A 12,469-nucleotide genomic window follows, 5' to 3' on the forward strand; every position below is an offset into this window, starting at 1 on the left:
CTTGTACATAGGCACCAAAGTGCTCTTTCGCCACTCATTTGGCATCTTCTTCGTTTTCAAAATCCTATTGAAAAAGGTCTGTGAGCCATGTTATACCCGTCTCTCCCAAGATTTTCCACACTTCGATTGGTATATCATTTGGGCCCACTGCTTTTCTATGCTTCATCTTTTTCAAAGCTACAACCACTTCTTCCTTCCTGATTCGGCGGTAAAATGAGTAGTTTCTACACTCTTCTAAGTTACTCAACTCCCCCAAAGAAGTATTCCTTTCATGTCCTTCATTGAAAAGATTATGAAAATAACCTCTCCATCTATCTTTGACCACGTTCTTTGTAGCAAGAACTTTTCCATCCTTATCCTTGATGCACCTCACTTGGTTTAGGTCCCTTGTCTTCTTTTCCCTTGCTCTAGCTAGTTTATAGATATCCAACTCTCATTATTTGGTATCTAGTCGCTTATACATATCGTCATAAGTCGCTATCTTAGCTTCTCTCACAGCTTTCTTCGCCTCCTGCTTCGCTAGTCTATACCTTTCACCATTTTCATCGGTCTTATCCTTGTATAGGGCTTTACAACATTGCTTCTTAGCCTTCACCTTTGTTTGTACCTCCTCATTCCACCACCAAGATTCCTTTTTTTTTTTTAGAAAAACCACCAAGATTCCTTTTGGCGTAAAGCAAAGCCCTTTGACTCTCATAATACCTCTTTTGCTACTTTTCGAATACAACTAGCCATGGAATCCCACCTTTGGCTAGCTTCCCCCTCTCTATCCCACACGCCTTGGGTGATTACTTTCTCTTTGAAAATTGCTTGTTTTTCTCCTTTTAGATTCCACCATATAGTCCTTGGGCACTTCCAGATCTTGTTATTTTTTCTCTCTCCTAAACTTCAATTTGAAAAAAAAAATTAAAGATAAAAAATCGAGTTCATCCAATCTTCAACCACAATTCCACCATACAATATAAGGTACGTAGTTGAAATTGACAATTGAAATTCTATGCAAATACTAGCAATTGCACTCGCATGATGTCGCAAGTTTTAAAACATGTGAAATATACTAAAAATTGTCTACCATCGATCTCAAAATCTATTTACATCCTAATGTTCAACAAGAAACAAAATATAGGTATAGGATATACTACATAGTAATGCCCGTGCGTTGCTGCAGGATTAGAATTAGACCTTCCATATTAGCATCTTAGTATAAATCTTCGTATAAAACAAAGATCAATCTCATGCACTAAAAACTAATGTGATTAGTGGCCATAGATGCAAACACAATAACGCTGAAACCCCTTATAAAGTTACATATGCATCTAACATTTTTAATCTAAAAGTCTAGAAATCATAAGAAAAACAAATGTTGAGCCGACAGTAATCTCAGACAGCAATCTCTAACCAAAATTTGACCATAAAAATGTAAATCCATCTCTGAATCAGTATCAATCTTCTTCCTCAACAAAAAGTTTCAGTTTTACTTGCAAAAACACACACAACCATCTCGTCATTTGCATCTGAAACCACAATTTTCTACTATATCACAACACAATGGCAGCAACCCCAAGTTTGTGTGACAGAAGATTAATGCTATTTGTGTTGACAATGCTAGGTACATTTTCATTTATGAAATATTTTATTGATACAGTTTATACGGAAAAGAAGATATGAAAGGAAAAAGATTATAATCTTCCCAATATTTCAGCTGAGAGGTTGGGATAAAATTTAAAAAATAACACAAACCAACCATTACTGTTATGCTTCTTGCTGTAGTCAAGTTTCATGATTCTAAATAAAACCAGAGGAACATATAAACCCAAAAAGAATAGGGTAAAAATATATTGTTTGAGTCGACTGCATTTTTGAATACTGAAAGTAAGAATATAGAGGAGTTTCAGTATAGAAAATTTAAAATATACCTAGTATTGTCATGTGCTCATCTGAGAGGGAATTTTGTGACCGCTCAATTTTAAGTCTAGCCTCTCTTTCCTAATGAGAGATTCTACTGCAGCCTGATAGACATATTCAAACATTTAATAATCTACAGAAATTAACTAAACTCAGCCACATTGAATATCAAACCCACCTACTTACCATCTTATCCAACTCTTATTTCATAAATTTTTCTGGTACAGAAGCATAGTTTATCCTGATCTCTGCAATAAAATATATCAATTCATCTTCCTTGCTTTTCAATAAGATCCCTACAATCAAACAAACATAATTACTCCAGTAAATACCTTCCGTTTAAAATGCAAAGATATAACATAAAGGAAAGTGAGTAATTCAAAAATCAAACTGTTAAAACAACAGACTGATACTGTGATACACTTAACACGCCAATTTATATACTATATAACAATACTAAATCAAGTAATTTATAAAGATTAAAAATGGATTGCAAAAAGCAGAAATCTTATTTGACATGTATTAAAATGATACACAAATTCTTAGCCAATCAGCATGAAAAGGATATAGAAAACTAATTTATTAAAAGAGAGTTTTTAATCCTTACTATAACTAAAATAACTATGTTATTTCATTATCAAATAGGATTCATACGTGTGATGAGGGTTAAGAAAATCACTGATTAAAGAATCTGCAAGAAATCATCAAATTGGACTCGAACTTACCAATTTTTTATTCAAATAAACTAAGAAAAGGAGTTAGAATCAAACTAACCTAAACTGCATCTTGTTTTTGCCTTCGTTAACAACATACCGTTCGCTCTGTACACACCAAAAAACAGTAAACACCTCATTCATTACTAACAGCCATTTCAATCAATTAATTATTTAGATAAATTCTTCAACGATTCCGAAGCGCAGACAAATTGCATGAGAAATTGAGATTATATGCAATTGTATGTCAAATAACCTGAAAATACCATATATCCAATATTAAGTGCATACACCTAAAAACTAATCTTTATATGTACTTTAAGATAATACAGATCAATGTAATTTAAAACATTGAAAACATAAAAGACTCACGATGCAGAAAATTTTATTTCCATTATTTTCAAATAACTTTTCACCCCACAACACTGTAGTTTAATCTCCATCTTTAAGGGTCATAAAAAATTAAAGCAGTCAGTACAGCACACTCACACCAGATATGCTTTCTCAAAAAAACCAAAGAGAGAACCACAATGGGCTGGTCAACTATCCAATTTTTACTTGATCCAACATTTTACATCCATTCAGTCCCCAACCACGGGGTTGATTCCATTTCAACCCTCTCATTCATTCTCTCTGTTTACATCTCCAACGCACACTCATACATATCAAGAGAACAGATACGATTCATAAATCTGGGTCTATAGCTCATGAATACAAATCTCATTGAACCAACCCCATTCTCCAACTAAACATAAAATTGTTTCATGACCAATGTCATTAACTTATTTTTGGATAAACGGCAAGGTACCCAAGAACTACCCAATGTCATTAACCCAATACGAATTTTGATTTCGGCGGACTCAAATAGCGCACACAATAACTAAACCCAAAAATACATCAAAACACCAGGCATAAAGAAAAGGCACACCACGCGTACAATAGCTCAAAGATTTATAGTGAGTCTGTTCAACAATGAGAAAATTTACCAGAAATTTCAAATCTTTTGGGGGTTTAAAGTAATTATCAGAGAGACGAAACCAAAAACCAAAATTAGGGCCCTTTTTCTTCAAAACCACAACAGCTCCGATCTGAGAAATACAGTGGAATTTCTGGAAAAAAAAAAAAAGGAGTGAGGAAAGCCTAAAATCCCCAAGAACCCTAATTTATAAACCCCCAAACAAACCGTAATAAAAGAAATTCGAGGAATTCAACATACCTTAATCGGAGCGAGGACGCTTTCCGACGGCTGAATTCATCGACGACGGAGGCGGTTGTTGACCGTCGCTGTACCTCCAGTGCGCGTCCGCCATTATGAGGGTTGTCGACCGGCACAACTTGTTTGTGGGCTTCACAGCGGGAGATATGGGGAGCGAAGAGAGAGGAGAGCAGAGGAACAACGCAGAGAAGAGAAGGAGGAGCGAGCGATGAGAGGAAGGAGAGCGCAGACCAACACGCGATGGCTTTGTTGGTGGAAACATGAAGACTGAATTGCCCCTATCCCTATGTCCCGATCCGATGGTTTTTGTTGTAAATAAAGTAAAATCGAAGGGCAAACTTGTAATCTAGCTAAGCTATAGCCAATTCCCTCCCACTTTAAAATAGACTACAAAAATTATGCTCGCTCTATGGCAGATTTTCAAACTATAATCGACGATAGCTATGGATGATATTTACAGAAAAGTACACTTAAAAGGCAGAGCAACACAATCGCATTCTCAAACGCAGCAATCTAGATAACACACATTTTACTTGAGTAATTCCCATAAAACCACAAATTGACACATTCATCTCCAAATAATTGAAAAACCAAGACATGGGTGAATCGACATGGTAAAATATGCAATTCAGTTTGCATTTACGTTTTATTAAGTTGACATTAAAAGCCAACATACAATCACAATGGCGAATTCGAAAGTTTCTGTTAACAAAACTACATTTCAGGCGTAACCAAATTGAATTACAGAGAAAATTTGCAGATCCTTACGTCATTCTCCAAAGCCAACTTTCTTCCTAAGTTTGCAGTCTGCGGAATAGAAAACCACCCAATTGTCAATACCTTTAGAAATTTCAGCAATGATTTCGTCGAAGAAAAGATTCCCCTTCTTCTTAGAATCTCTAATAAATTCATTAGCAATTCTGAGACTTTCAAATATAAGCGGATGGACCTACACAGAGAGAAAACACTAAAATTTACAGCAAGATGCAAGCTTTTTCAAATTCGAGGACCAAATCTAATGAAATTTTAGTAAAATGAACAAAGCTACACCCATAAAAATGAGATTTTAGAAATATTTCAAATATATTCAAACCAAACAGATGTGGAATCTTTTGCATCCCTGAGAATTCTGGATTGGGGTCTTATGGAGATGAAGATATAAGCAATGTCTATAGGGATTTTAATTTGGTACTTTTTCTTTTATTCTTGAACAGATGCTATTGAGAAATAAATAAATAAATGTAGGCTGAATGGTTGATTGCTATTGAGAAAAGAAAACACCTTGACAAAGTGGTAGCAATCTTATCGTGTGTGCTAAGCTTTTATGATTATTGGTAGCAATCATGAGCTCTATGTGTTATATAATTATGTTTGGTCTTTGATCAAAGGTGTTTAATTATTTTGTAGGTACAATTTTGCAGCACTACCACATTCATGACCTTACCATACGATCCTACTTTCTTGGGGCTCATTTGACATCTAGGACTCGGTAGACCCAAACAGTGTTGAATAAAGAAATGAATGTGCACTTGCATATTCTGTCACTAGCTAGTGTTGTTAGTTTACATGTTCTTTTGTTGTGTTGTGTGGATTTGCAGGTTATGAACTATATATAGATACATCATAGCTATAATCTATGCCAAGAACATTTGCATATTGCGACTTGTCCCTTTTTTTTTTTTGGAAACTCGACTTGTCGGTTTTTTTAGGTAATGGATACGGCTGCTTCTTTTCTATTGCTATTCTCACTGAGGAAAAGTACGATATGCGTTTCTTAGCTATAATCTTCGTGATGCTTTGCCCCAGAAGAAAATTGAAACCCACATATTTGAGACAAGCAATAATATCTACATAGATGACACATGCCCTTCTAGATGCCATCAGGCTAATTCCAACCCTAGCTTATAATCTAAATTTCCACTTCTATTCTCCCCCCAAACCCAACCCAACCCAAGTTAAAAGTGTGGCCTAAAACCTAAAACTCAAATGAATGCCAAATACCGGCCCTTTTTAGGCCAGAAATTAGTGTGGGCCCCATTAGTGAGAGTGAAAACTGAGTTGTGAAGCCCACATGCCCAAAACAACTCGCCCAACGAGCCCAACGCTCTAGGTCGAATCCTAGCGAGACCCCACCCAATGGGCTTGTCCCTCGTGTGTCAGGGCGTGTTTTTGGCCTAACGGCCACTTTTGGTGATCCAACGGCCATATTTAAATGGCCTAGATTCAAACTTTTATTTTAGTTTTATATTTATATATTTATTGAATCTAACAGCTGAGATTGAATATAATCAAATCTAACGGTCCAAATTTAAATCCAACGGCTAAAATAATTAAAAAAATTATGTAACTCAAAATTCACCAAAAAACTCTATAAATACCTATGTATTTGTTCAAACATCCACACAAAACTCACTTTTCTCCTACAATTCTTCCAATTTTTCTTTCTACCATTTCTTCCCATTTCCAAATTTTTCAAGATGGCAAAAGAGCATATTATAGGTCGTAATTGGACCTGTGAGGAAGATGTTACTTTATGCTTGGCATGAGTTTCTATTAGCAAAGATGGTGTCGTTGGCACGAATCAAAATAAAAAGGTTTTGTGGGGTAAAATCATTGATAAGTTCCATGAAAACTCCAACGCTAGCCGAAGGGAAGGTGGTGGTGTTTACGATAGGTGGAAGGTTATCAACAAAGCGTGCCCTTTATGGAAGGGAAGCTTGGAGAGAGCCGTGGTTGACATGACTAGTGGAAGGAGAGCCGCATAAATTGTGAGTTTCTTTGTTGATATTTTATTTGTCATGTACATAATATTATTTTGCAACTAATTGTTTTTATGTATTTTTTGCATAGGGTGACAAAGCAATGACAATTTACAAGACAAGAGTAACACCAAAAAATCAACCTTTTTAAGTTGCATCATGCTTGGGACGTCCTCAAGGATTGTCCAAGGTGGTGAACCGATGCGGACTAACAATGGGGAAGATTATTTCAACGTGAAGCCGCACCGATAAATGATTTCAATGAAGGTGTCGATGAATTGACCCCAACTTCTTCTTCTGCAAGGCCCTAGGGAACAGATAAGCAAAAGGAAGCAAAGAGAAAAGGAAAGTCCCAAGATCCGATTAGTGCACAAATTGCTACTGGATTTGCAAGATTAAACGAAAATCCATGTGTCGTAAGACGCCACAGCCTCAAGCACAATGGTTGGCTTATTGTGACGGCCATGCTTGAATTGGCCAGCCCAAGTAGTAAGACAATTCTTCCATTCCCAATGCATACAATCGAGACTTCATATCATGCTAGGGAAGCCTCTTTGTCTGCCTTGCGTAGAAGCCTATTCAAATATTCACGATTTGGCTTGCAGAGGTATGTGGCTCCATATATAGCTTTAATTACCTTACAAAAGCGCTTGAGGTTCTCAATAGAAGTACTTTCCGTGAGTTGACAATATTTGTCAGTTGAGTCTACAGAGCACCTATTAGCTACCATCCGAATTGCAGATGTGAGCTTCTGATGAGGTGATAGACTTTGTCGGCCTACAACATCTATCTTCCTTCCAAAGTAGTGGCCATGATTGACAATTGCATTCAAGATGTTTTCAAAAAGCTCTCTCCTCAACCGAAATTGCCTCCGAAAATCATGAGAAGGATATCTCGGACATTCGATGAAATAATCTTTCATCATCCGGTCATGACACTCTTCTCTATCACGCTACACAAATGAACGCCACATGACAGAACCACAATAGCCAAATTCGACATGGTGCTCATAGTGCATAAGCGAGTTTGCAAATTCGACTTCTTCGTTGTTCATTTCTGCATCCGTATTTGCAAGGCTTGCTTGGTATTGTGACATCTGCATTGCCCAACTACGTCTTCTTCTATCACCCATTAATGAGATATTGATGATGTTGAGGAAACAAAAACACTTTGAACGTTGGAAGATTGGTGAATATGTTGTGTGATGGTTAGATATTCAACCTATGCTTATATAGAGGATGATTAAATGTTTCCGTTTCATGTGTGTAGGTCTCTGTTTCATGCGTTTCATGTGTTTTGTATGTATTTGGTATGTGTTTCATGTGTTTCATATGTGTCATGTGTTTCATATGTTTGATTTCGTTTGTGTCATGTGTTTCACATATTTTGTGTGTTATACATCTCTATCATGTGTTTTGTATGTGCTTCATATGTGTTTTATGTGTCTTGTATGTTTCATGTATTTTGTGTTTATACATCTCTATCATGATTTTCATATTCTTCTATAGTGTTTCATGAGTTTCATTCAAGAGGGCCAAACTTATATGATAGATGTGGAAGAAAGCAGAAATGAGCAGGATCTAAACAGTACAAAGGATCAGTAAGAAAAAAAATCAACCATTTTTTTTTTTTTTGTTTTAGATTGATCTATACCAATTATGAAGAAAAATAATTATGAGAATTTTAAATATAAAAGAATGATGAAAAATTATATTTAAGACGTGACACGTGGTGAGTTTTGAGTGAATTGTAGTATCATTCAACAAAATTCAATGACAAACTAAACCCTACACAAAATTTTCTCGTACAGGGGAACCTGCAATCATTCATAAAAATTATTTTTCTTTTTTAACCATATAACATGTTGGAGCATTAAATACTTGTTTTCTGTTAATTTGTTTGACTTTGTTCTTTCTTACTTTTTCCACCGTCATCTTCCACACCGCTCCATTCACAGCCATCAAATCCAGTAACCACCATTGTTATATGATGCCTCTCTCTCTCTCACCACCACCACGACCAATCTATCCCATCGTCACATCTACCATCAGCATAGCATCACCAACCGACACACCCCAACCACTCAACAATATAATGGACGAACCCAAAAACCACCAAATCCACCATGAATTTGACACTCCCCAATCCCGATATTCCCTGAATACCATGATAGACACGTGTTGGCCGACCCCTGAGGGTGACGAAAGCCATTTATTGAGTGCAAAAGCTTAAAATAAGGGATAGATAAAACTTATAAATTTAAAATATAATGAATATGCATTTCAAGAACATATTCAGAACACACAACTCAACTAGAATGCTTAAATAATTAATATAAAATTGAATAAACAAAGGAGTGGGTCCTACACCAAGAGGACATGAAGATGTTGATGCGGAAGTGTCTTGACGCAAGGATTGTATGCCTCGATTCTAAGTCCTGAAGGGGGCGCAAAACAAACATGAGTGGACCAAGTTGATATATATATATATATAATAAAACAGTTATCAACATACTAACCCCCAAGTTTTATGAAAGCACACACATATATATATATATATCATGATAAACATAGGTTTTCCAAAACCTAGCATGCCGTGCAATGTCTCAAATCATAACTTGTATATATAATAATCACTAGTGAATGTTCAATAACCCCCAAGCCCATGCCGGCTCCCCGTCTCTGAGCAAACAGTCAGAGGAAAATTACCCCCAGGCCACATGCCGGCTCCCCGTCTCTGAGCAAACAGTCAGAGGAAAATTACCCCCCAAGCCCCATGCCGGTTCCCTATCCCTGTTCTAATAGCCAAAGGAAAAACACTTCAGGCCCTATTCCAACACCATAACCGTCGCCCGGAACAGACCGGAATCTATCCCTTCGTCCCGTAGCGGAATAAGGACCACTAGGTAAGTACAAAACCATTGAACATATATATATAGGGTTGGAAAAAATACCAAAAATCCCAAACTGAACCGAAAAATTCCCGAAACCGAACCGAAAAATTCCCAAACCGAAAGTCCCGAAAATTTCGGTACCCAATACCGAACCGATCCTGAAATTTTGGTACGGGAATCGATCTCAAGTTTTCGGGATTTCGGTAATCCCGAACCGAACCGAAATATATATATATTATTTAATTTTTAAATATATATTTAGAATTTTAATAGCTGTTAGATTTGGTAAGATTTAATCTCAACCGTTGAATCTCATCAAACCCACTGAAGAACATAAACTAACTACTCTGTCACCTGAGTCACGAATCACCTCAGTGATCTTTGATCTCTCTTTGAGTCTCTCTCGACTTCTCATCCCTCACAGACAGTGGAGGAGCCTTTCTCTTTCGACGTCGACTGACTATGCACCGATTCTCTTCTCCCTAGATCAGGTAAATTTTAGAATTAATTTAGGGTTTGAAATTCAATTAGGGTTGGAATTCTAGATTAGGGTTTGTGAAATTTAATTTAGGGTTGGAATTCTAGATTAGGGTTTAGGGTTGAAATTTAATTTAGGGCTTGAAATTTAGGGGTTGCAATTTAGATATGACTCTTCTTCTAAATCATGGTGGCAGGATAGCAGAGGGAAGGAGGTGGACCTCAACGTTTACAAAGGGAAGGTTGCCCTCGTTGTCAACGTTGGTTCCAAATGGTTCTTCTTCTTCTTCATCCCTTTTTCCTTTTCTTTTTCTTTTGTTTTTATTTTCTGGTTTAATTTCAATTGATTAATTCTTGTATTTTTGTTCTTTAGTGGGCTTACTGATACGAATTATACCCAATTAACTGAGCTTTACAACAAATACAAGGAGAAAGGTTAATTTTTTTCCCTCTTTAATTACTTTTTCCACCGCTATAGCTCTATATGTATGAACTTGTTATTTACTAAATGTTATGATTCCATTGTAATTTCCAACTTTGGTGCGAAATCTGTGTCTCAAAATTGTTGGGATAATCATTTTAGAATTGAGATTTGGGATGAAGCTTTAATCTTGAATGAGGTTCTGGGAAATATTTCTGTTTTGTAAACCAAATCCAAATGTTATATTTTGTTTGTATTTCTAGTTTCAAGTCCTTGTAGAAATCTTTGCATTGAAATTGTTCGTGTGAATAGATATGCCTCTTTAATTGTGTTTCCTCTTTATAAATATATATGAACAAACCCACATCTATTCTACACAGTGCACAGTGCACAGACCCATTATTATAGCCCAAAAGCCCAAATGCCCAGATGCACAAATGCCCAAAAGCCCAAAATTATTTCGGGATTCCCGATTTATCCTGAAATCCCGAAACTATTTTGGGATTCCTGAAAATTTGGTTTGGGATCGGTCTTGATCAGATCATATTTATATATATTTTTACTTCGAATTCACTCGTCTTTTCTTAGTTAGTTCCTTATATTTTTGAGCTATTTACTTTGTTTTTGCGTATTATAGGATTTGTCTAGCAAAGAAAATAAAAATAGAACAAGTTAATTTTTGTGTAATAAATTCGTCAAAACTGTCTGTGTAGATCATCTTTTAAATAAAATTAATAAAAATAATAATAATGATAAGTCATGATGATGTTTGAAACATCATCATGATTCATGTTTTGTAGAAGAAGAAAGGAACGGCAAAGAAGGAGAAAATAAAGAAGAAAAGGAAGGAGTGCATGATGGCAAAAACAAAAGAAAAAAAAAGAATAAGAGGTGAGGAGTGCGGGACTGACGCAGGAGAAAGAATTGGACAGCAGGAATGGAAATGAAGATGTCCAGCTAAAAGATGTCTTTCCACTAGGAGTTTTCGGTGCTCCTGCTTTTCATCATTTGGTTTATAGGCAAAGCACTACCATTCATATATAATATATTACAACATATGGACAATTTTAATAGGGGGAAAATGGAGCAGAAAAAGTGAGAGAAACGGGGGATTGGAAGGAGACCTCGTGGAGGATACAAGCTGCCTTTGGCAGCGTGGAAGATAGGCGTGGGGAGAGAAGCAAAGCTGCCTTTGCAGCTGGGCAGAGAGCAAACGGAGAGCAGAAAAACAAGAAGAAGAAAAATAGAGAGCTCACGCCACTGCTTGGCAAGGGAAAGAGGAAACCTCTGCACTCTCTTATTTCGGTTCTATTTTCCTAAACTCATGTTTAACTTTTGGTTTAATTTGAGAATAATGTGTAACTAATTTTATTTTGGCTAGAGGTTAATTCAAAACCATGAATATATTTGTAATATGAATTGATTACTTTCAGTTGTGATTTCTGAGTTGTGATTTAATTTGTTTAGCTGCTTGATTGATAACTTATTTTTGTATGTCGATTAAGAATGCATACTTAATTTACATGCATGAATTTGATGCTAGAATATAAGTGAATTTCACCTAATCGTTATGAACTTATATTCACAAGTAGTGAAGGTTGTTATCCACAATCGTGTTAAGTGAATTCTTGGCAAGAGTATCATGCGTATTTCATAGTTACGAATGTCTCATCAATGCTTATAGTTTTCACAAAGTTTAATGATCTTTGATTGTATCTCTATTGTGCTTTTCACGTAGGGGACTTTTGAAGAATGTTTTGAATTGTTGTATGCGTTTTTCCGTCCAATTCAATAACTTAAGGAAAACTTGAAGATTAAAAAAGTGTTGTTCACGGTTAATCTGAAGTATTGAGATTTACAATTTATTGAAAGAAAAACTGAAAATCAATTTAGGTTGCATATGTGTCATGTGTGGAGAAGAACCCTCTAGCTAGTCCGTCACCTATCCTTTCACCTTAATTTCATGTTTTTGTTTGAAACGGTTCGGTTTTTTGCTAAAACCGAAACCAAACCCAAATTTCGGTTCGGTTCGGTTCGGTCCGATTTTTTTTCGGTTTTTTTCGGTTTTGATTTTTTTCGGTTCGG

At 36.1% G+C, this 12,469-nt stretch overlaps 1 protein-coding gene across 1 annotated transcript; it reads right to left on the bottom strand.

Moving 5' to 3' along the window:
• Positions 1 to 1,590: 1,590 nt before the first annotated feature.
• On the bottom strand, positions 1,591 to 4,433 carry LOC114827648 (uncharacterized). The gene is made up of 5 exons (XM_070805671.1): positions 4,368 to 4,433; positions 3,835 to 4,112; positions 2,680 to 2,726; positions 2,092 to 2,201; positions 1,591 to 2,009 (listed from the first exon to the last, which is right to left on the bottom strand). Exons 1-4 carry the CDS (start codon positions 4,431 to 4,433, stop codon positions 2,107 to 2,109), a joined length of 486 nt encoding a protein of 161 aa, XP_070661772.1. The 3' UTR covers positions 1,591 to 2,009; positions 2,092 to 2,106.
• Between the last annotated feature and the right edge of the window lie 8,036 nt (positions 4,434 to 12,469).

The sequence above is a fragment of the Malus domestica genome, chromosome 10, assembly GCF_042453785.1.
Source record: "Malus domestica chromosome 10, GDT2T_hap1".
Taxonomy (NCBI): domain Eukaryota; kingdom Viridiplantae; phylum Streptophyta; class Magnoliopsida; order Rosales; family Rosaceae; genus Malus; species Malus domestica.

Coding starts and splice junctions, on each gene's coding strand:
- LOC114827648 (XM_070805671.1), bottom strand. CDS start 4,433: ATGTCTTGGTTTTTCAATTATTTGGAGATGAATGTGTCAATTTGTGGT. Junction 2,727..3,834: donor GCGTCCTCGCTCCGATTAAG/GTATGTTGAATT, acceptor TGGTGTGTACAG/AGCGAACGGTATGTTGTTAA. Junction 2,202..2,679: donor AAAAACAAGATGCAGTTTAG/GTTAGTTTGATT, acceptor GTTTGATTGTAG/GGATCTTATTGAAAAGCAAG.